This window comes from Lactuca serriola, chromosome 3 (assembly GCF_051521515.1).
Source record: "Lactuca serriola cultivar US96UC23 chromosome 3, Lser_US96UC23_V15, whole genome shotgun sequence".
Taxonomy (NCBI): Eukaryota; Viridiplantae; Streptophyta; class Magnoliopsida; order Asterales; family Asteraceae; genus Lactuca; species Lactuca serriola.
In genome coordinates, this window is record NC_136410.1 from 241218504 (window position 1) to 241244466 (window position 25963).

Genomic DNA, 25963 nt, shown 5'->3' on the forward strand with positions numbered 1-25963 from the left:
CTAATGACCTTCAATAGTCTTGACTTTCTACTTGATGAAAGCTTATTATTTGCACCAGATGATGCTAGAAAGGATTTGAGATGGATTCTCTAAATTTTAGCATGTTATTTGTTTCATTTCTAATCTTCTATTGATATTTAACTCTCATACCTTATTTAGTTTTTAAGCATTCTAAGGAGTTTTTTTGTTCAGCATAATGTGAAGCAAGGGCCTGTTTCTGTCGTATTGAATTGACCAAATCGATTCTGACAATTTGGAATGTGGATCTGAATACTGCTTCACAAACTGAATATATAATAGCATTGAAGCTATTTGTGTTTATTTCAACATCTACAAAAACAAACTCCATTACTCTCTAGTGACCAGGATCACCATCAAACCACTATTCTTTTAATGATAATATCTCTTTCATTGTCTCTAATCTATTCTACAAATTATCTTCTAATTGTTATACAACGATTAAATTGGTGTTCACATTGACTTCAGATGGATGAAGTTTTCTCTGTCGTTTTTCTTATGTGCTTTTGATTACCCCTATATATAAGTCAAAATGTCAAATAATATTCCCCACTCATATAAACGCAATTCTTATAAGCATAATATTTTATAGGTGTAGAGGACTCTAGTGATGGTGGAAACTTGTGAAGCAGAGGGTTTAACAAATCAGTTAGAGGTCGACTGAAGTCCTTAAAAAGTTACATTTTCATGCGTAGGCACAAAATGATTTGTTTCCATCATTGCAACATCACACTCTGGCCTCAGGCTATTGGCAATGGTCACGCGTGGTTGGTGAATAAAGGTGATGCCATGTAGATATTTTACTATTCCACAACCAACTCACCGGGTTGTGGAAATGGTGTGCACCGGTGGTTTAGTAGTGAAAGTGCAAAAGGAAGAAAGAGATAAAGAGAGAAACAGTGAGGGAACCAATCATTGTGAGCGTCTTCGTCCATCTCCATGGTCACGCAACAACCAAACCACCGGGGCTTGGGGCGGTGTTCACGCGTCCTTAGCCCCTCCAGTTCAGCCCTTCACGCGTGGAGAACTATCCACTCCTGATAGCCTCATATTGAGCATCTCATATTGTGTAGCATAAGTAAAATCATGGCTAAATTTGGAAAATCATTTCAATTAATTTACGAATCAGAGTTTCTTGGAGATGAAGGCTCTGTCATTTTATTAAATGCATCAATATAGACTTTGGTGACAAATTATGGATCGCCCCTTGGAATTAAGTTGATTTATCTACTTGTGGAGAAGATATGCAGAAATCAGGAATACGTCTTTTCTGCTCACACTTGTCTGCAATTGACAGATCTGCCTAAGAGAGCAATTTCAAATCATTCCTATTTCACAAATGAAATTTCTAACCTGCTATTTTTTTAAAGCAACTTTTTTATCATTTAGTTATAATATTCTGCAATCCATCATATCCCTTCCATGTTCACAACTAAATGATATTTTTTAACAAAAGAAGTTCCTGATAATGTGACACAAATTTATTTTTTATGCTAAAATAATCTCTAGGGACTGCTTTTATAGTGCAAGCAAAATGTATTATTAAGTTTATGTGTATATAAACCAAAAGAAGTCAAAGGCAGAGGGAGGGGCTACCTTTTATTTGTATCATCATGTTTGGGAAGTGAATCCAAGTTCTCAATTAAATGGCCTGCCAAATTTCAGAAAGCAGGATGAGTTAATAAAGTTATAAAACTGTTTGTCCATGTTTACAATCATATATTGACATGGAAACAGTTTCTTTTATTATATACATGCTTATGTTGGATATAATATTGGCATTTTGTTGGTTGAAAGAAGGCAAAATCAAAATGTTATATTTAAAATTTATAATTTATCATCAGCAGAGGGAGGATCATACCTTCAGATTAAGTTTGTAACTGCTCAGGGTATGTAAGTGTAAGGGATACGTGAGACGAGGGGCCAGTAGGAGCCTCTTTTACTACTCCTTTCTTTCAGATTTGGGCATCCAATTATTGTCAACCTCAAGAGTGAAGGCAGCAACATTTCTGGTAGATCAATTATCTTTGGGCAGTTGTAAAGGTGGAGACCCTGGAGGGAGGTGAAGTGTTGGAGTCCCATTGAAACCGATAGATCCATCGCCTTTGGGCAGTTGTAAATGGAGAGATGCTGGAGAGAGGTGAGGTGTTGGAGTCCCATTGAAACCGATTCCACTTTCTCAAATCCATTTATTTCAAGATCATTAAGAGATGAAGGAAGAAGATGGGACAACTGACACAAATTACTCACATCTTCCGACTGCCCACCTATTAAAATCAGATCAATAAGTGAGGTTGGAAAAGTCTGTGGGCCCCACTTTGAAATGGGCTTCTTCAACCCCCCTATGTGAAGGTGACAAAGTTTTGGAGGCCAAAACCCATAAGAAAAGGAAGCATCCATACTTGGACAATTTACTATTTTCAGAACTGTTAAGACATTGAGTTTCGGCAACTCAGGGTCAGGAAATGACTCAATATTTGGACAATCTCTTATTACGAGTTCCCTGAGGTGATTGAAGGAACTCAAATCAGTGATCAATTTCAGATTTGGCCAACCAGATATATGTAGAGATTCAAGCATGAGTATGTTTGAGTTGATCTGAGGCTTCTTTCGTGCACCTACCAACTCCTTTTCCAATAATTTATTACAACTATAGATGTAAAGTGACTTAAGGCTATTTGGATAGCTGCAATGCTCCAAGCTGTCACAATCCAATACGGACAAGCTTGTAAGAGATGTCAGGTTGCTCCCACAATTATCTTCCTCTTTCTCTCCTAAACTCACCAAATTTAAACAAAAACATACATCCAACTTCCTTAAATTCACAAGAACCTTACTTGCCTCTGCTTCTGATTCCCACAAGTATCTTATTTCATTACACCATGTGATCCTTACTTCTTCAACTGCCCCAAGATGCTCTATAACACCTCCCCACACTTGATCATTAAGTCCTGAAATACTATCTATAACCAAATCGGTGACTGATGAAGCTACACGAACCAGACTTCCTAACACTTCATGACCGCACCAACTTATCCATAGAAACCTGAGTGAAGGTAATGCTTCAATTGAGACTCTAACCAAATTAGGACACCTTTCAATACAAAGCTCTTTAAGGCATGGAAATGTTGTATCCACAAGTACCCCATCATTATTGGTTGACCATGCCTCCCATCCTTCCATATCTTTGAAATGTAGAGTTTCAAGTGATGGGAACGCAAGACCAGTAGTCCCAAGAAACTCCAATCCCACAACTTTCACCTCATCCATGCCTTCGATAACCAACTCCTTAAGTGACGGTAGCTGCCCAAGTAGCGGTAGAGATGTACACTTCTTACAACCATTTAATGTCACTTCAGCCAACCGATGAAATGAGGGATCCCCAACCCAACTCGGAAACTCTGTACCTCCATATGACACAATTCCAAGCTTTTTCAGAATATCATTATGAGGCTTCATCACATTCAGGACCTCCTGTTCAACTGTTTCCTCTCGAGAATTATCAAATACACCACTCCATTCCACCTCTAACTCACTTAGCTTCCTGTGGGATAAGTTCACTTCCTGTGCGTGCATTGGGTTTCGCACTTTGTCAAGCCCCTCAAAGGAAATTTTACCTCGGAGATCCTTTAGATCTTTAAGCTCGGTTATTGAAAAGCCATTGTCTCCTTCAATAACGATCTTAGAGAGAGTCCGTAGGCTTTTCAACTCACCAATCCCTAATGGCATCTTCTTCAAAAGTGGAGTATCCCTCATGTCAAAATGCCGCAAATTCTTAAGCTTTATGAAGCTCTCAGGCAACTTTTCCAAACTCTCACAACCAGAAATTATCAACGTCTGTAAATTATAAAGGTCACAGACATTATCAGGCAAATGTGTAATTTTAGTTCTAGAAAAATTAAGATACCGCAAGTGCTTCAGACTGCCAATGAACTCTGGTACCTCACTTATGCTAAGTTGACTCAAACTTAAGACCCTTAATAATGGTAACTCGGGAAGTAAGTCGGCCAGAACTTTATTCGATAAGTGAAATTTTTGCCAACTGTTCTGCTCAAAAGATACTGCTAAGAATGTTCTCAAACTATTAGCTCCTTTGAATGCCTTGAACTTTGTGTAAACCATATACTTCTCACAAACAAATGACATATGCCGGTACTTACCCGGATCATCCTTCCGAATTTCCTTCTTCATTTCAATGTCTAACCTTGAAAAAAATTCTCCAGCAACAGACATGGCCAAATCATTCATCAGGTCATGCATAACAAATAACGATTTATCATTAGGTGCCTGTTGGAAAAATGACCTTGACAACAAGTCTTCAAAACATTCAACACCCATACGTTCCATTGATTTCCCTGTAGTACTTGATTGATGCAAAAACCCTTCTGCCATCCATAATAGAATCAACTCCTCCATGTCAAACATGTAGTCCTTAGGGAACAAGGAACAGTATGCAAACAGCAGCTTCAAATTGGCAGAAAGATCATGGTAGCTTAGCCTAAGAGCTGGAGTAATCTCATCTCTCTTCCCTAAGCTCCATATCTCACTATTAAGCAGCTCCTTCCATTCTTCCTCGTCGGTTTTTGTCCTCAATAACCTCCCAAGCGCTATCAAAGCCAATGGCAGACCATCACATTTTTCGACAATACCTTCACCATGTGGTTTAAGTAAAGGATGGGAATCGAAGTTATTTTCACCGAATGCATGTTGACAGAACAAAGATACAGCATTCTCATGTGACAAAACAGAGAGACTGTAAGGTTGATTGTAACCCAGTTGGGTTAGCAATGACAGCTTCCGGGTGGTGATGATAATCTTACTTCCAGGTTCCCCTGCAAGAAATGGGCGTTCTAGAATTTCCCAATCGGTATAGCTTTCACTCCACACATCATCAAGAACAAGAAGAAATCTTTTCTTTGATATCTTCTCTTTTAAAGCTACTTGAAGAAGATTTAAGTCCTTAAATTCTTCGTTTCCCCCGCCTATCGATTGAAAGATAACTTTGGTTATATTGAAGATATCAAATTCATCTGAAACACAAACCCACGCCTTGAGTTCGAAGTGAGCCTTCCCTTGCATTTCGTCATACAAAAGTCTAGCTAGAGTGGTCTTGCCCACCCCACCCATACCAACTATGGGCACGATGCTAAAGTTTTTATCGCAAGGTTCATCCTCCAATAGCTTGTGGAGCAACGCATCCTTTTCACCTTCACGTCCAATAATCCTAGATGTATCTACCAAAGAGGTCTCTAATCTTCTATTCATATGTTTTGGGCTTTCATCTTTCACACTTAAACCAAGATTTTCTTTTTCCTCTACCAGTTCTTGGAACTTGGTGGTAATAGCATCTATCTTGCTACCCATCCTAGTACTCAGTGAGAAATTTGTGCAACAAGTTGGGATTATCTTTCTTACCAAGCTGGTGGAGGCTCCAAATTCATCGGTCAACTCACGATGCATACCTTCTGTTGCCAAGTCATCAAGTAGGTCGTCTATGTCGTAAGCCAGATGTTGGAGACCATTCAACCACTCTTTAACAGCTTCATCACTTATTTCCTTCTGAGAAGCATCATTAAGCAGAGCTTTAATCTGGATTAATGACCTCTTCAGTTTCCTGAGCTGGGAATCAATTCCCTTAGCGCGAGCAATCTTCTTGATGGCTTCAGAGGCCAGCTTTTCAAAGAACACCGAGAAGAAAGCCGAAACAACGATTTCAGCCATTGTTTATGATAATTAAGAGCAGAGAATATTAGTAGAAATGGGGAAGAAATGGATATGCGGAGAGAATGATTTCAATTATTGTTTATAGCAGAGATGTGAATGCAGAAAGGTTTCAATTATTGATGAGGGCATAGATTCGGATAAAATCAATGTACACCACAATTTTGGGTGTTAACTATAATTTGATTTGAATTAATAAGAAATAAATTTTTTATTTTAATTATTAAAATTAATAAAATTTTAATTAATTGAATACATTATATATATAAACCATTTCTAATAAATATTTTACATATATATTACCTACATATTAAATGTGAAATTTTAATTTAATAAAATGAAAAATAAAATAAAATGACAAGTGGAAAATAAAAAATTTAAAAATTCTAGAAAATATCATTTATCCAAATAAATAAAAAGAGAAGATGTGGCAAAAAACCTTCATTTATTATAGTAGATTCTCTTATTTTTATTTAAATCGATACAATAACTTTTTCAAATGTGTATTAAATAATTTTTACATCTTCACCCCTTCTATTTAAAACTTATTTTCAATTTATATCCTTTTTTATTTTGAAAATTTACTTTCAACCCTTATTACTTTAATTTAATATATATTAATATTTCAATATATATATATATATATATATATATATATATATATATATATATATATATATATATATATATATATTTCAATTTAATATATAGTAATCAGTGTTGCAGAAATCGGCATTGGCAGCCGATTAATCGGCGATTATTCGTTTGACGGTCTCGAATAGATTACGATAAGGGTGCTTGGCGGAAATTGGTCAAAATATGCCATTTCCTGTTAAAAAAAATGATTATTTGTAAAAACACGATAATTTGGGACTTTTCTGACAGTTTTCCTACATGTAAACTTAAAATTTTAACGGTTAAACTTATAACTTTCTAAAATCGCTGAAAAATTAAGGGAAATAATTTCAAAGGGTTTGTCCATAAGAACACTCCCCACCCTTTCTATTTATCTTCATCACTGTGCAATTGACCCCATCCTTCCATTTCGTATTAGCCATAACTAATAACTATATTTAAATTTATGGTCCTTTAACTTACCCCTTCATTGACAATAAATATTCTATCTTTATTTTAGTGCGGTGTAAATGAATACCACTACGATCATAATAATATAACTATACTTACATTTATGGTCCTTTAACTTGCCATACATTTACCATAAATATCATATCTTTATTTTAGTGCGGTGTAAATGAATATCACTAGATCAAATCAAAATAATATAATAACTATATTTACATTTATGGTCCTTTAACTTACCTTACATTTACAATAAATATCATATCTTTATTTTAGTGCGGTGATACCACTACGATCAAATCATAATAATATAACTATATTTACATTTATGGTCATTTAACTTGCCTTACATTTACAATAAATACCATATCTTTATTTTAGTACGGTGTAAATGAATATCACTACGATCAAATCATAATAATATAACTATACTTACATTTATGGTCCTTTAACTTGTCATACATTTATAATAAATATCATATTTTTATTTTAGTGCGGTGTAAATGAATATCAAATCAAAATAATATAACTATATTTACATTTATGGTCCTTTAACTTACCTTACATTTACAATAAATACATTATCTTTATTTTAGTGCGGTGTAAATGAATATCATTACGGTCAAATCATAATAATATAACTATATTTATATTTATGGTCATTTAACTTACTTTACATTTATAATAAATATCATATCTTTATTTTAGTGCGGTGTAAATGAATACCACTACGATCAAATCAAAATAATATAACTATATTTACATTTATGGTCCTTTAACTTACCTTACATTTACAATAAATACATTATCTTTATTTTAGTGCGGTGTATGTGAATACCATTACAATCAAATCATAATAATATAACTATATTTACATTTATGGTCCTTTAACTTGCCATATACTTACATTTATGGTCCTTTAACTTACCCTATAATTTATATAGTATTCCTTTTCATGCCTAAAGTTTCACTATCCTTGAGGTTGAGGGTTCGAGTCCCGTTGTGGACATAGGTGGATTTAAGGAGTAGTTTAGGAGTAGGTTAGATTTGTCGTTTCAAAAAAAAAGTAAAAGAAAATGAGTTGGCCAGAATATTTGTCGTCGTTTGATGAGTTAAATTACGAGGTATGTTCGTGTATTATTATTCATATATTTATGGTTTTATATATCACATAGTTATATTTGTATGTATTGATTAGGCTAATGATATTCATACAAACAATGCATCTCAAGATGACGATAATGAAAATACTTACTTCATTAGTGACACATCAGAATTTGAAACTAGCATGGTATAAAGTTTTAGATTTATTAATATTGTTATTAATCAATAAGTTTACTTGTATCTAATAATTTCTTTTAGGTATTTAATTCTCGTCAGAAACTAATAGACTGGGTGCAAAATACAGGGCGTGGACTTGGTTACGTTATTGTAATAAAAAGATCCATTGTTAACTCAAATATTTTTTTTCAATGTGATTGCAGTGGTACATACAAAAGTAAAAAAAAACATCCACAAAAAATACCGATACCAAAAAAATTAATTGTCCATTTGCACTAAAAGGCAAATATTCATCAAAAGATAATTGTTGGTCATTAAAAGCCATATGTGAAATGCATAATCACGAGTCCGCCTTATTATAAGGGTCGTGATGGATCGTTGGTTGAGGAGTCGAGGAAGAGGAGAATGATAGTTCATTATTTCCAGACTAAGAGTCAAGGTTGATACTGGACAGTTGAGAGGTCCGGTGATGGAATGGTGTGATTCTGAATGACTAGAGGCAGTCATGATAGGAAGTTCTGAGGATTTCATCTGAGATTCGGGGTATTGGGAGATGCTTAATCTCTGTCGGGGAGATCATCGAGTGTTGCATAGCACCTTCCAAGAATAGGTGCGATGTTACTAGTAGAAGCAGTCTGTGGGATAGATTGTTGGTACGCCAATTGGTGATGGTTCGAACCCTAAGTGGGGGAGAACCGGGTATTTTATTGAGGGGATCAGAGATTTGTTCGAGAACGGTTAAAGATCTGGATATAGAGACCTATGGTGCGGATTCATGAGTCTAGGGTTATTGGTGATCGAGGCTAGGTGCAAAGCGAGATAATGCATGTGGTATGAGTTTGAGAAAGAATGAGTGAATTGGGAGATTCTTTGTGGCCTGTGCTTCTCGGGGTTAACATATGTCAAGTTCAAGTGCGATCGGGTCGCTGGATTGCAGATGCAATAGCTGAGATTTTCAAGTGAATGTATAAATTGTAATCTATACCCCTGGAAGGGCAGCAGTTGATTTGTCAACCAATTTCAGGGTCAAGATGAGTAGTTTCGTATGATTAGTGACCAGTAGAGGGGGAGTTTCGGGTTCTAGACAACAATTTCTGAGCCATTGTCGATGCCTCGATGTTTCAAGTTGGGAGATAGAATACTCTGAGGGTTCAAGTGGTGCGAGAGGAAGATCAGTTGAGAGGTTCCGAAAGAGCAATGTGGTATCCAAGCATGGGGTCGTGAGTATGAGATCAGTGGATTGGGAAAAACATCGTGAGATTAGTGTTGGTGTACCAAAGTATCCGGGGGGGATCACATCGACTAATTGATGTTAAACGAGATTATTAAAGAATGAGGATTGCAGCGAGAAACGGAGTTGTCGTGTCAATTTCCGTCAGCAGTAGTGACACTTAATTTTGGATGGGTATGTGTGCGTCTATCTATGTTGGGTCGTGGAACGTGGGTTAATGGATACAGCGTGTGGCGTTGACTTAAGGTTGAGACCATGGGTGGTAAGAGAAAGTGTGGTAAGGTTGCAGGGAGCTGCAACATGCATGAGTTAGGGTGTGGTGATATTACAGGGAGCCATAGTATTCACCAACTAGTCAGCGAGAGGATGTTTTTATACTGCGGGGAGCCGTAGTACTCACTAGTCAGCGAGAGGGTGTTATGATACTACGGGGAGCCGTAGTACTCACTAGTCAGCAAGAGGGTGTTGTGATACTGCAGGGAGCCGTAGTACTCACTAGTCAGCGAGAGGGTGTTGTGATACTGCGGGGAGCCGTAGTACTCACTAGTCAGCAAGAGGGTGTTGTGATATTGCGGGGAGCCGTAGTACTCACTAGACAGGGAAAAGGTGTTGTGATACTGCGGGGAGCCGTAGTACTCAATAGTCAGTAAGAGGGTGTCTTGGTGCGGCAGGGAGCCACATTATTCGTTAATCAGAGCATGACGCAGGAGAGTTCTTAGGCTTGAGTAGCCTTATTGGGTTGAGTATTCGGGAGCCTGGGGCCATATCAGGAAAGAGACAGAGGACTTTATAATTGTCGGGAATCGTTATACTCTGATTTGAGTTGTGGTTGTCGCAACCCAAGGGAATTGGAGAAGAGGTATACGCGCAGGTTGCGGGTCATGAGTCGTGAGTTGAGTGCTTTATTGGATCGAGCGGTTCCAACACTGGGTCAGACCAAACTCTCGAGTCTGAGTTTGGCTATGGTGGTGCGTTGGGTAGGTGAAATGAGATTCTGGATTCTGAGGTGGATTCCATGTTGAGGGGAATCGTTTATCATCTGATGTCTTAAACCTGTGTAGATCAGTACTCGGGTACGGGAGGTACTGCAAGATGCATGGAACTATGAGCAGTAGACGACAGAGGTCGGGGTTGAGTTGATCTTCAGTTGGGGGTGTAGCATTCGCTTAGGGTAAATCGAACTTCGTGACTTGTGTGTCACAATGGGCCGATGTAGTTATAGTAAGAAGGAAACCAATAAGACGGTTGGGATAGTGCAATGATTGACCTTGGAGGTCCAACTGATGGGTCGAGATTAGACCTGGTACTCAGTGTTAAAAAGGGCTATGAGGAATGGAGTTGAGGCTTATGATTTTTTTGATGTCTGAGGACATTTCTGAGCGAGCACGATTATTCTCTTGTGTCTGATGGCAGAGTGTTGAGAATTCTTTGTTTGGATGGGTTCTGATAACAGTTCAGTGGATAAACCCTAGTGGGATGTGAGCCCTTCCGTTTCTTGGGGCGTGATTCAGATTGTTGCTATGTTTGGTATGAGTGATCGGTAGCTGATTGTTGGATTATGTCTGGAGAGAATCAGAAGGATTGGTTTTCTTCCAGGATTGGGAATCCCTGTTTGGATTCAGGTGTCCAGAAGGGGGGGTGATAGTTGTGTGGTACGAGATCCTATCGATGGCGCAAGATCTGTGTGTTGAGGAGCGATTTCGAGGGTGAAGTCTAATTTAAGTGGGGGTGAATTGTAACATCCGGATTTTCAGGGATATTATGGTGTATGTTAAACTTGAGATTGAAGGAGAGACTCGACGAGTTGAGGGTCCAACTCGTCGAGTCGAGTCGGGTTTCTCCCGTGATTTAATGAGTGGACTCGACGAGTCAGAGGAGGGACTCGTCGAGTAGGTGCTGGGCAGAGAAACCCTAATTTCCGGGGTTTGGGACCTATTTAAAGGCACTTAAGGCCTCCCATTGTGGCTACCTTTTAGAGAAGAGAACCCTAACAAACCAGAAAGCTTAGAGAGTGAGGGAAGGAGCTAATTTCATCACCATTAGTGCATTCATGCAAGAAAGAAGGAGGGGATTCAAGCTGGGCTGATTGAGGGGCTCAGATCTGCTATCATTCCATCAAAGGTTGCAGCTGGAGGGTATGAATCCATGCCTATTTTCGTGTATATAGTAGATCTCATGAATCTATGGTTTCTTTACCCCTTCTTTAATTGAGTTATGGAGCATGTGGAGTCTCATTGAGGAATACACATTACATCTGGAACTTGAAAGGTCCAGAGAGTCCTAGAAACAAAGCTTTATGCTGTTATATGAATGTATTGATCCTAGGATTCCATTGTCAGGGTTATTTCATCAAATAGAGCTAGATGTGTGATGCATGGACATAAAGATTGGACCTTTACGTGACTTTTAGATGTTAGAAGGTCAGATCTATAAGTTAGAGAAACAGATCTGACCTCAGAAGGTTGAATGAGTGTTGCCATGGAGGAAACTCGCCGAGTCCGTGAGGGAACTCGACGAGTCAGATCGGGTTGCCACGCGATTCGTGACCAGTAGTAACCCGTTGAGTTGAGAGGTTAACTTGACGAGTCGAGTGAGACCTTAGGAGGAGTCAGAGGACACGCATGGACTCGGCGAGTCACCTGAGTGCACTCGACGAGTCTGGTCAAAGTTGGATCGTTGACCGGAGTTGACTTCGGTTGACCTTGGGGTTGGTCAAACTAATTTAAGAGAGGTCAGGGAGGGGTAGAATAATCTTCTACCCATTCTTTAGATAGGATGATGTAAGGAGTGTACTGATTAGAGATGCTATCATTTTGATAGGCGGAGGCTGGATCGGGGATTTGAGCATTAGAGTTTACTAGACATCTTACGAGGTGAGTCTTCTCACTATATATTACCTAGAGTGGTATCTATGTGCATACCGGAGGGTCTTACGTGTTATGTGCATGCTTGAGAATTATGTGCTTGAGATTTATGTATGCTATGTGATATTAGACCGGACCGGAGGGTCCAACGAGTTAGACCGGACCGAAGGATCCAACGAGCTATGATCAGACCGGAGGGTCCAGATGAGACACATCGACCGGAGGGTCGTACCGAGTTATAGCCTCGAGTGGCGTATGTGTTGTCTGAGGTATTTTGGAGAACTCACTAAGCATTTATGCTTACCGTGTTATGTGATATGTGTTTCAGGTACTAGCGAGGTTCGCGAGAAGGCACCGACATGATTTGTACACTCTGACAAAGGATTTTGTATATGAGATCTTGGGATATGTTTTATTGTGATGACACTTGATAAACATGAGATTTTGAGAATATTATATGAGTTTTATGGTGTTTTAAAAATGAATTTTTTTTTTGAAATCCACGTCGTTACATGCATGTTTCCATGTGTAATTGTCACGAATAGAGACATGGCTTGCATGAATGCATGCAATAATGTATTTCCAGAAGCTAAAGGATTACTTTGTAGATGGCATATCAATACAAGCATTAAGAGAAAATACAAAATGTTTTTAGTGCGTCTTCGTTGTTGGACCTCCTTTTATAAAGGTTGGAAAAAATTAGTTGAATCTGAAACCGAGGAAGCATAAAATTCCATTCTCATACAAGTCGAAAACATTTTGGTGGAATATAAAGGTATTTATTTAACATATCTTTTAGATTTGTTAGTTTATATATATATATATATATATATATATATATATATATATATATTCAAAATTGATGTAAGTGTATTATGTTTCAGAAGTTATTACTTACTTGAAGAAAACGTGGTTGTCACAATATAAAGAAAAGTTTGTATCTGTTTGGACCGACGTATTTCTCTATTTTGGGAATTACACAACCAATAGAGTGGAGAGTCAGCATGCCAAAGTAAAATTATACTTGGACTCATCACAATCAGATTTAGTGACGGTATTACCAAGAATTCATGATGTTGTTCAGTCTCAAGACTATGCTATCAAAGCAAATTTAGGACAGAGCATGATTATTGCACGACATCCTTTCATCCATCCAATTTTCAGATATTTGGTTGGTAATGTTTCAATTTATGCACTTGAAATAATTTTCAAGGAATTTGAACAAATCAAATTCCTTGAAATTTGTGGATGTCAACTGCGTACTAGTCACGGGCTACCATATGCGCACGAACAAGCGGTATATTTAAAAAATGAAAATCCAATACCACTTGATTCCATTCATAACTTTTGGAAAAAAAAATTAATTTAGATCCATGCATCTGACTAGAAGATGATGATGTGGATGTTGAAGGCCAAACGTCTAACAGACAGTTGAAAAAACAATCAAGATCTAGTAAGTTCAGTTGGGTGCGGAAGTTAAAAGATATTTTTTCACCATCAACAATTTCGCTTCGGGAACCTACTTCTCACAAAAACAAAGTACCATGTGGACGTCCGCGGTTGAGTACACAAACAAGACCTATTGTTCCGCCTACTTAAGATCCAATGACTAAATATCCTTGTAGACATAGTTTTGAGACGTCTATGTCAGATTATAATGGTCTAATTAGTTTGATTTAAATTAAGAACCAGAGAGGCACAATACATTTTCGTTTCAACAACCTCAACATTTTATTCAAATTCACTTATGAGTGAAATTCCAAATGAATTTCATCCATACATTACAAACATTGAAGATGTGGAGGGAGATGGAAATTGTGAATTTCGGGCAATAGCTGTCTCCCTCGGGTATAGTCAAAATTATTGGCGTCAAATTCGCTCAGACTTATACAACGAGTTATTAGAAAATTAGGGACGATATTCAATGATTTTTCAGGATGATATAAACAACGTACAACACTCGTTGAGTTTCACTGGATTTGGTTATGCACAAAGTGAATATTGGTTGATTATGCCGGATACTGGATTTCTCATTGCTAATAAGTATGGTGTAATTGTCTATTTTTTAGACAAACAAGGTTCGTCGACCTGTTTTCCACTTTGGCATGGTCCGCACGATATTTCACATCATAGATCTATTATTATCGCATTCGTTTATAATGGCCATTACGTAAAAGTTGATTTACAAATATTACATCAAATGCCTACAGTTTTGTCACTTTGGCGTCACCACAAATCAAAACGTGCCGCTAGATGGGAAATATTGTATAATGCTCGACTTAATTCATATATTCCACCGAATGCACCACGTAATAATTGTAATATTCATGTAGTTAATGTCCATGATAATTAATAAAATTAAAATATGACATTGTTTGACGAAATGATAGTAAATGAAAATGATAATTTTATTTGTTATAGTTGTGAAAAAATATCATATTATATTTTTTATTGTTCGTTTAATTGTTTGTGATCGTTATTTTTTATTGTTCGAAACGTAAACAAACTCGAATTTAAACCGAAAAGTTTATAAAAAACTATGTCATTTAAAAAAATTAACAAAAGAAAAGGTTAACCACCTTGAATTATACCGACAAATATATAAAAACAAACACGTAAAAATACTTTTTGTTAGGTTAACGAATGAAAATTATTAATAAAAATTAAATTATGTATAATACGACATTAGCAAAAAGGGTCATTCATGCAAGTTTTGGAAACCACATATACCATATTCGTAAAAAAAAATTATCAGAGACTAGCTTTGTGACTTTTGGCAAACCATAATGACCATTTTTGTTATTTTGATATATATATATATATATATATATATATATATATATATATATATATATATATATATATATATATATAATTTGAAAAAATAAAAAAAAATTATATGAAATCTATACAAACTCTATTAAAATAAATAAATAAATAATAATAATAATAATAAATTGTTAAAAGAAAATGAAAAAGAAAAAGGAAGAATAAGTTAGGTGTTTTTATTGGAAACAAGGACTAAAAGTGTAATATACATAAACTATAGGACACAACCTATTAATTTTTAAATTAGAAAACAAAACTGAAAATAAAACCAAAGCACAAGGACCATTTTTATTATTTACTCTAAACAAAAACATTAAAATAATTTTGAAATCCCTCGTCCTTAATCTGTCATTCGATAAATACCATCATTACATATTTAATATTTTTTTAATTAAGTTTACCATTAATAGTTTTCAATAAGTGGTTTTGACTTTTCTTCCGGGTGTATAAGTTTACCAAACATTGCCAATGTCATATCTATTTATAAAAAAAATCATAACAGCATGTCTGAAAACCATATCATCGAAAGTAATAAAAATCAGACTACAATCCCAGAACACTCCATGTGGAAATCATGTGTGTGATGCGCTGCTACACCACCGGCTCCTTCCCCTTCGACGAAGAGGTACCTGAAATCACAATCAAAAACTGTAAGCACAAAGCTTAGTGAGTTCTCCCATCATACCGCATACCATATAATATCGTCGGTATCTTTCAGCCGGTAACTACCATCGGTATCTTTCAACTGGTAACTATCATCGGTATCTTTCAACCGGTAACTACCATCGGTATCTTTCAACCGATAACTGTCATCGGTATCTTTCAACCGGTAACTATCATCGGTATCTTTCAATCGGTAACTGGGGACTATTTCACCCCCTACCACTAGCATACAATAGCAAGATATAAACATACAGTCAGACATATCGGGGTACTGACCTACCCATTGGTCCTAACGACCTATGCCAGGGAAAGACTATTCCCTGTCACTACCACTAACACAACGTTCATATTACGCAAGCATATCTCATGACCAAGTCACATAACCAAAGCAAGATAATTATCATAAAGACAATTATCTACTAAATATCCCTGTTGGTGGGTCGGCATTGTGGCCTTAGACCCACCCCTACTGAATGGTAACTCACCTTGATGTCGTGTAGCGTCTGAACTGTCCTCGGCGTGAAGGTCGGCTCCCCTCGACTCCTCAATCCCTACACGACACTCCTTAAGTCATCAAACATAACATGTGACCCTAACCAGGGTCAATACCATAACAAGACAAAGTCAATCTTGGTCAGAGTCAACATCCAGTTGACTCGACTCGCCGAGTTGGCCCGCCAACACGCCGAGTCCACACTCCACTACTCCGATACAACCTCGACTCCGCTCGTCGAGTCTAGCAATAACTCGACGGGTTCTTCTTCCTTCAAAATATCGGGGCCATCTTCATCCGACTCACCGAGTTCTTCCCTGAACTCGGCGAGTTCATCTCCCTCATAAGAACATGTCCAGTCTACGACTCTCCGAGTTGTATGAACAACTCGTCGAGTCAATCTTCAAAGGTTTGGAGATTTCCTTGGACTCGCCGAGTCTGTTCATACACTCGTCGAGTCCCATGATTCTTAGGTCCTTTTTCGCGTCTAAACGTCTACAGGACTTCCCTCCCTAACAGCTGGTCCATTCGCGGAATGGATTTGGTGGTCATACACCTCGACTTGTCGAGTTCCAAGAACAACTCGGCGAGTCCATCCTTGACCATTACTATACATCTGATTTAAGTGGGTCTTATCACATCAAAGCCATAGATCTGGCCTCCTAATGTCCTCTTTATACGTAAAGTTCCAAACTTGGTGCACATGCATGGGGTTTTTGACTCAAAATTCCATAAAAGGTTCTCTACAATGTGCATGGGGCTCTCATGGTCATAAAGTTGGCACCTTTATGCCATGAGACCCCTCCAATGACTCAGATCTGAAAGTAGAACCCCATAAATCACTTTACAAATCCGTAAATGGCTTAAGAAGCCCTAAACGCACCCAAAAGCTAAGCCCTAAAAATGAACAACCAAATGGAAGACCAAAACAGGGGGCATTTACCTTGCTTGAGCTGAAGATGGAATAAGATCTCTGGATCTACAAGCCCCAACTCGAATTTCCCAGCTTCTTCCTTCCTTCCAAGCTTCACAAGCCAACCAAAAACACCAAAATGGCCTTAGATCACACAAAATGGCTAAGGTTTCGATATACAGCTTCTTGAGAGCATAAGGGACGATGGAGGCTACAATAAGACATTTAAATAGGGTGCAAACCCTCAGATTTAGGGTTTTACTCGTACAACACCTACTCCCCGAGTCAGTCTCCCGACTCGTCGAGTAGGTCACTTAAAATTTTTGCGGATCTCGACTCTACTCAACGAGTTGTGTAACAACCATCAATTTCCGGTCAAGTCAAAGTCAACTAAAGTCAAAAAGTCAACGGGTCGACTCAATTAACCCTTGGGTACTAGGGCTTACGTTAGGTAATTACTATACAACTCGCTATGCTAATGAGAAATCATCAATTGAAAAGTTTGTATATCTAGATTTCATTAACCTAAAACTGCGTTAAGTAATGAACCAAACCGATAAAACAATGTTGCATACTCATCGGGAGTGTGTAAGATCCTTAAACAAGGCTTAACGGGGTTTACAGACCTTGCGTTGCGAAGTCGGACACTCACAAATGTCACACACGAAACCTCTCTCAATCGTTTTCACTCTATCTCTCTTTATCTAGAATCTCTCCCAAATCTCTCTTTGTATGAGAAATCTCTCCAAGAATGTGAAATCTCTCCAAGTATGTCAAATCTCTCCGAAATCTCTCTCAAAAGTTCCCGTAACTTTTCGTAATCATTCGGGTCATCCCGACCCTTAACCGGGTCAAAAATCGCTTAAAACGGGGTTAGAACAGGTAAAATACCCCAAAAGACCCGAAACCCCCTTTATAGGGCCGAAGCCTCTTGGACCGAATGCACCTACAAAGCGAAACCCCTGCTGAGGAACCGAACCATGCACCAGGGACCGAACCGAGCTCTAGCCTTCGGACCGAACCCTCCCTCTCGGGCCCGAACCTCGGACGAACCGAACTGGCCTTCGCTTCCTACCTTCGCCTTCGGGTTATTTCGCTCCCGACCAGCTTCGCTCCATTTCACCTCCTGACTCACCCGCACCTTCGGTCTCAGCCTTCTAAGGACCGAACCTAGCCACCTTCGGCCCCCCATGCGAGAAGCCTCGTAGAAAGACCATTTCTTCCCGGTTTTCGACTACGATTTCTTTTTAAACCCGTTTTTCATCATTTTAACGCGAGATTTTACCCAAAACTTTATTTTATCAATTAAAACCTCATAATTCACTAATTCCCACGTTTTTAATGCAAATATTATCCAAGAAATTAGTGGGTGAAGTACAAAAGGGTGGAGTGTTGACTTATCTTTGTTTTATGACACAAGCAACCTCCCACACCCACTCCATGACTAGCCACACTCCTCCCACCATACCTAGTCACATCCTTGTACATTATCATCATTTCCATCCATTCTCACGTTCTAAGAGTTGGGAAAAACTCACCCTCTCTCCTCACTTCACTCATTTTCTCTCATTTCCACCAAAAGATCAAACACTTTTCTCTCAACTCTTCTCTCTCAATTTCGAGATTTCCAAGGCATTTTCCAAGGCTTTCCTTCTACTTTTGGTAAGTATATTCATCCTCCATATAATTATTTCACTTCCTTCTACTCAAATCATAGATATTTTACACAAACATCATCACATTCAAGTTAGATCTTTGAACCTTCAAGACATATTCTTAGTGTTCTTGAGTGGAACACTACCTTTCTCCATCATCCATCTACTGAAATCATATAAGGTGAGTTCATACCCCTATATTTTCATGTTTTCTTATTTTTTAAGAAGGGGGGGGGGGGGGGGAATACAAGTTAAAACACCAAGAACATAACTAAATTCTTCTAACAGCTTTCATCAGAAAAGTTGGACTCCATTCACGTACTGTTTTGGTCAACTTAAACATTTTATTTTTCAAAACTGCATTAGGTGATAATAGTTAAGGTTCTTAGCTTTAAAATGACTGCTTGCACATCTCCATACGATTTTTCTAAAATTTATGGTGATTTTTACAAAACTGCCTAACATTTCATAAACGAATTCAGACCAATTCGTGAATATGAACATTTTAACACCAGTTAAAGACTTCCAAAAATCATGATAAAAATTATTAATAAACTAGACACATCTTAGGAACTCCCAGAATTTACGGATTCAGTTTTCAACTTCGTATGATTTTTTTGTGATTTTTCTAAAATAGTGCAGAAAGGTTAAAAACTAGTTAACAGCTTATAACTTTCATAACACTTTGTATTATGTTGAGCAAAGTGTATAACAATAAGTTCTAATATTGAATGTGTTTTCCTGTTAGTTTATCATTATAAACTGAAAATTTAGGCATTCATGATAAGAATTACTCATTCATTCGAACACATAGAACAAGCTATAATAAGCATAGTTTATGGATTTATACTACATAAGAAAGGTTTTACTCACAAAACAAATGGGTTTTTCATATACTACATAATAGAAATAGTTTATGGACTCATAGTATCAATGTATTTTCATAAAAAGGGGTTCTTTTCATTACAAACATTTCGGATAAACTATAATAGGTATAGTTTATGATCCATTTACTTTTCGAAATCATTACAAAGGTTTATTCGATCATTAAGTGGGGCACAACTATAAAGTGTCGGTTTATTCATTAAGTGGGGCACAACTATAAAGTGCCGGTTTATTCATATAAATGGGGTAGGAATACAAAGTACCGAGTTTATACAAAAAGGGGTACGAATACAAAGTATTGGGTTTATACAAAAGGGAGTACATTACAAAGTACCGGGTTTTTCTTTCAATTAAACGAGTTTATGTCGATTTGAACTTGCATGATTTATTTTAAGCCTGGCAAAATACTTGTACATTTCGGTTTTTGGATTAAAGACTACATTTTACACTTCAAGGAAAATATTGGATTTTTCTTGGTAACACACAACTCATTATAAAGATCGGTTTCCAAACTCTTCGTCTAAAAAGCTTATGAACTCACCAACTTAATTGTTGACACTCTTTCAAAACTACTTGTATTCTCAGGAAATCAACGAAACCAAGTAACCACAAGCTTTTGAGGACGGAACGCTACGGCGTTGAACAACTATTTTTATATCATGTTGTAATCAGTCATTGAAATATGTAACACTTGAAACCATATAATTCTTTTCTGATTATATTTATGATTGGTTGTATCTACTTTGAGCACTATTATACTCGTTGTTGTGATACTATACATGAAGTCCTCCACCCCCGGACGTTTCCGCCATCCTTGGTTTGGGCGTGTGACAGATTGGTATCAGAGCATTGTTTATAGTGAACTAAGTACATCGAACCACATAAGATATACAAACTATAAATGCGTTGGGACTATGGTCTCTGATTTAACATTTTTCAAATAACTATACTTTTAGAACTGAATAGTTTCTTATTAAAAGTATACATGCATGCATACATACTAAGGTCAACATTATTCTAGAACAAATCAAAAGTAATGATTGTTCAATGGCACAAGTAGGCTTGGGGGTGTATAGTCAGGTCTGGGAAATACATAGCCTGATCAACTATGTCTAACCCATAAGTGATTAGCATATGCCCGGGAATTGTTGTGGCGTTGCAACAAGTCTAAAAACTTACCAATTCTATCTGCAAACAAACATTAAAAAGCATAAATCAAACATTAAAATACTATAGGAGTATTTTGTGATACTATAACCAACTTAGGTGAAAACTAAAGACCCCTATTAGTAGGTCTTTAACGACTGAGTGCATACACCAAGGTTATACATAATTGAAGATATCACTACTAGAAAAACAGCCTTTTACGACGCTCATTGCGCATCGTAAACGGCTCAGACGACGCGCAAATGCGTGTCAAGGAAGGCCCTGTCATAAAGAGAGACGACGCGCATTTACGACGCTCATTTACGACGCACAATTACGACGCGTGTTTACGTCACGCAATGCGTATCAAGAAAGGCCCTGTCATAAAGGAAGACGACACGCATTTGCGTGTCGTAACCTTACGACGTGCGTGTTAATGACACGCAATGCGTATCAAAAAAGCCCCTGTCAAGAAAGACCATGTCATAAATGAAGATGACACACATTTTTGCGTATCGTAATTTTAAATTTTTTTTAAAAAAAGTTTATTTGTGGATTTACTTATTTTCATATTAAATTTGCATTTCATGTCACATAATGGAAAATAAAATACCATATACAAATAATACAATGCATTGCACAAAAGTTAATGTTATACAAATAATCATTCCAATAGTAGACAAAATAATTAGATACAAGAAATATGAAAAACTTGAAATCCCTGAGATTAATAGTTCTAATAGAAACTTCATGTGAGATACATACAGTTGGACCAGTAAGCAAGGATGTTCCTGAATCCACAATAGTAGCACAAGAACACGTATACATCTTCTGCTACTGTTGAAGGTTGTCATGATAGCTGTTATGATTTAAGCATATATAACAAAAAACCAATAAGTGACTATGAGAAGTTAGATAGCGACAAATCCAATTTAAATGGACGAATGAGAAACAATGGACTTTAAAAACTTACATGTAACAAAATGATCAAAGGCTTCATGGTATGAAAAGGATACATATACACACATGTTGGTACCGGCTCACGGAGCTCTAATTCCTCAACAGATATGACCGTGCTTGTATCCGTGTGAACCATTGAATCATCTCCATATATGCCTAACCACCTTCTTCTTCTCCTTGCATCCTTTCCCCATCCATGGATTGTATCTCTTATACTTTGTGGAATTAATGTTGCCTTGTAATTCGTACCCATTTGTGTACAATAATACACTGTTCATGTTACTATATCCCATATCATTGCGACATTGTCATATAAGTGTCTGTATATGTCGGAGTCTCCCACATCTTTTTGGATATTTTCATGAAAAAATCATACCTGGGTAACTAGGGCATAGAGTGGTGGGGTGATATAGCTGCATAAGAATTGGCCCACAAACCTGGATAATGGAAACAAGAGATAAGAATACTTAGAGGTTTAATTTTGTATGAAATTCATGTCAAAATTGAAAGGAACTTCATTCAAACCCTAAAAACAGGTGTATGTACGCGAGCATGTGGTTCTTGATGAAAAAATCATTATAATTGAATTTCCACTAGAATAACAAAAGTGCATAGTTGATGTATAAATATATAATGCCAACTTTTGAGATGAAAATATGTTAGGGGATTAAGTAGAAGAAATTACCCAGAACCAAAAGAAAGAAGCTAGCTCAAACGCTTTCTACATACAAATTGATCATGAGTTATGAAGTTGTTTTACTAGCCCTAAAAACAAACACTTGATGGAAATGAAGAATCAAATGGAAGGAAACTACACAAACCTGGAATTATTGTATGAATTCAGTAGGATAAGATTTGCAAAGCACCTGTAAGGTAAAAGTAAATAAATAAAATAAAACTTAAAGAGAATAAGTACTTAAAAGTATATTTGCTGTAAATAATAATCAATACCTCAATGGGAGTAAGCATCTTTTTTTCACTAATTTTATCATATTTCTGCTTAATTCTTGGTGCCAGCTTTTAACCCCTGCCATGGAAGGCTACAACAGCATACACATATTTCATAACATAAGCTAAGATGATGATGTATAAGACTATATTCCACAGATTTCAGATTTTTAGTCATTTCACCACAGATTCATAGATTTCATCACAAATAAGTCATAGATTAAATACATTCAACTGATTCAAGTATACAAATAAAATAAAAGAATGTAGAAGGATTGTAAGAAAAACATACCTCACTGCCTTTTGGTATTGTTTGCATAGCACGTACAGTTGCCATTCTGCCTTCAAATACAAGAACTGAATTTGGAGAGCAGCTGTAAAATCAAAGTCATTTGTTAGTTGATGTGAGTGAAGTTTCAAAGAAGAAAATACCATTTTTACCCCTAAAGTCACCTGTGATTTATAATGGAAATGAAGGGATATAGTCCAGTTCCAAATGGTATCAGCTCACTGTCACAAATTGTATGTGCATTGCATGCAAGTTGTGTGCGATTAAAATAATATGTATTATAAAATTATATAGAAATTATTCTCGTTTTGTTTTAAAAAAAAATAGAAATGTACCTTGGAGAAATTCTTTGCAATCTCTTTAATATTGAGAGTAGACCACTGGAGTATTATATTAACAAGACTTGCCATTTGTGCGTATAACACCAACTGCTTCTCTTCAACTTCCGAGATATCTTTATGAAAATGTGTCAACTTTAACAACAAAAACCATTGAAACTTAGCATCACAATACATGAAATTGACGAGTGTGGATATAAATAAAGAGCGAGTCCAACCCCTTCAAATATGTCTTTCAGAAGTGAGATTACTTGTAAAGCAAGCACGTCTTGTCTACAGTCGTCTCCAACCTACAGTACATAAAGATAAACATTTAATAATTAAACCAATGTTTATAGGTGATGAGTAGTAATTGCTTACCTTAAAAATACAAGCTTGGAGTTTTATATCTTTTGGGTCCCCATCTCGATCAAACACATCAAAAGTGATCATAATTGGGACTTTTGCTGCCGACTGTAAAGGGATTCCACTATTGACCTGAATGCCCCTCACAAGCTTACTAGGAGCTGTTGGTAGATAACAATCATCTCCAGGTAACTGAATTTTTTCCAACCCTCTGTACCCATATCGTTTATAAAATTAATAACCAGTAAACTACTATATGCTAAAAACAGGAAAACATAACATTTAATCAATATATAAATGAAACAACTGAGATATACCTCTTGATGCCAGCTCTCCTTTCTTCTTTGGGGAGTGGATACAGAGCACCTGATATAGTGGTGACTTTTTCAAAGAAATCAAATTCTCTGTGAAATACTTCACGTGCCTTGGGGCTAAAACCATCAATTATGTGGTCTCTAACAATGGGCACTAGAGCTAGAAATTCTTGTGTCTGAGAAGGACAAAATGGTCAGAACTCAGAAATATGTTTGTAAATCATAAAAAACAAGTGATGTTAGTGCAAAGCAGATATAGCCATATAGGTAATAAGACACATTTACCTTTGCAGTTATTACTTCTTTACCTTCTGCTGCACACGTCTCCCCCTGTGATCAATCAATACACATTCCAATTACCTCAATAGACATATGTTGAAAATAGGCTAAATTACATTTATCGTCCCTGTGGTTTAACAAAAGTTATGGATACCACGACCATCCCTGAAACTAGTTTTTAACCAGGATCGCCCCTGTGGTTTCAGTTTGTTTTTGTTTCGATCTCTAACTTGTGTAGAATGACTATTCTACCCTTGTTTCCTCCCTCCCTGATTAACCCTTTGATCAGGCAAGCTCCCTAAGTCTCAATGACTAATAACGATTACAATAACAAACACATAGTAAAAAAATTACAAAAAATAAAGAAGGGCGAAATAGTCATTTTACATCAATTAGGGACAACAACTAAAACAAAATCATACCACGTGGAAAAAATGTAATTTTTCCTTGAAAATACATGTAACTGCCAAATTAGAATATGAGCAAACACAGTCACTCCTTTGAGCAACTCTAAGCAAGTATCCTTCAACCAACTTCTGCAATTTTGAGGCAATAGTGAATTATGTGCAATTAAAGGGTGTGAGTGTGACAAAGTATAGGTGACAAAGGGAGTTGTTGCCAATACCCACCTCCGACACCACTAAGAACAGCCTCCTTTAGTGATGCTGCATGTGTACACAAATTGAGATGTCAGACCAAATCCACATATTCTTGATATTGCATGATATGGCATACACCGAGAGTTACTAGCGTCCATTTCCTCCATAATATACTGTATCAACTATAGTTTTACCTTCGAAATGAAAACACATATAAACGCACATAAGCAGACATCACTATATGGATAGATATTGCCTTTTCAAAAGGTAAATCATATCAGCGAAAAGTAATAGAAATAAACCTAGATTTCTTCAATAGCAGAACGTAGTTTAGGAGTATCTTTAACAGACTTAAGATGATTAACAGCTCCCCAAACAACACTCAACCGATCCAGCATCTTCTCTAATGGTTCCACTAGCTTCGGCCACGACGGCTCCACAGTTTTCTCCAATTCAACCAAATCGCTGTCCTACGATGTTTTTTCCCCAAATCAACAATCGAATAAACACAAATCTATAATCAATCACACAGACTTACAAGTTTCTTCAACAAGGCACGCATCCTAGGGCGCACATGACAGTCATCGATTGCATCAAACGGAGGGAACACAAAGTCCTTTAATAGAGGATTATCATCAGAAACCATCGACATTGAAGATGGCAGTGTGGCGGAGCAGAATGAACCACGGCGATGAGCGGCGGCGGGGGAAAGCGAATGTGAGTAGCAGCAGCGGAGGATAGTACTGCGAGGAGGAGGAGGTAGGCAGAATAAGAAGGAAAGTGACCAAAGGGGGCAGATGCGAGATTTAAGAAGATGTTTAGGTGTGGAAGATGAAGAAGAGCATAGGGGACGGTGGAAAGAGAGAACAAGGGAAATGATGATAGCCATTGCAACAACCACAACTTCAGTAGAGATATCATCGACAACTTCCGGAGAGATTCTCGGTGTACATCACTTTGGAATCTGAACTTGACGTCATCATCGACAACCACAGCTTCAATAGAGACATCAACGGTACCGTTCTCTTAAGCGGCAGGCATGAAGACGAAGACCTAGGGCTTTTCTTATTAATTGGAAGGGGGGGGGGGGGTTGTTAATTTTTGGGATTCAA

General features: G+C 37.2%; 2 protein-coding genes across 7 annotated transcripts in view; both read right to left on the bottom strand.

The window, feature by feature from the left end:
* Window positions 1–5836, bottom strand: part of LOC145093773 (putative disease resistance RPP13-like protein 1) — a 46647-nt gene extending 40811 nt beyond the window's left edge. For 3 of the 6 annotated variants that reach the window (XM_079032015.1, XM_079032009.1, XM_079032011.1), the window contains exons 1-2: window positions 1880–5836; window positions 1615–1669 (exon numbers count right to left, since the gene is read on the bottom strand). In XM_079032015.1, coding sequence (XP_078888141.1) covers window positions 1903–5739 — 3837 coding nt within the window. In that variant the 5' untranslated portion in view covers window positions 5740–5836 and the 3' untranslated portion in view covers window positions 1615–1669; window positions 1880–1902. Of the gene's footprint in view, window positions 1–654; window positions 1347–1614; window positions 1670–1879 lie in introns of those variants that run through there. The other 3 variants (XM_079032012.1, XM_079032013.1, XM_079032010.1) reach the window with 3 other exon arrangements.
* Window positions 5837–21396: 15560 nt separating this feature from the next.
* Window positions 21397–25740, bottom strand: LOC145096118 (uncharacterized). Its single transcript, XM_079033888.1, has 16 exons — window positions 25390–25740; window positions 25177–25321; window positions 25046–25107; window positions 24675–24788; window positions 24259–24303; window positions 23977–24149; window positions 23675–23870; window positions 23533–23604; window positions 23312–23449; window positions 23141–23197; window positions 22980–23061; window positions 22691–22779; window positions 22561–22605; window positions 22425–22460; window positions 21753–22176; window positions 21397–21638 (listed from the first exon to the last, which is right to left on the bottom strand). Exons 1-10 carry the CDS (start codon window positions 25738–25740, stop codon window positions 23195–23197), a joined length of 1299 nt encoding a protein of 432 aa, XP_078890014.1. The 3' UTR covers window positions 21397–21638; window positions 21753–22176; window positions 22425–22460; window positions 22561–22605; window positions 22691–22779; window positions 22980–23061; window positions 23141–23194.
* Window positions 25741–25963: the final 223 nt, after the last annotated feature.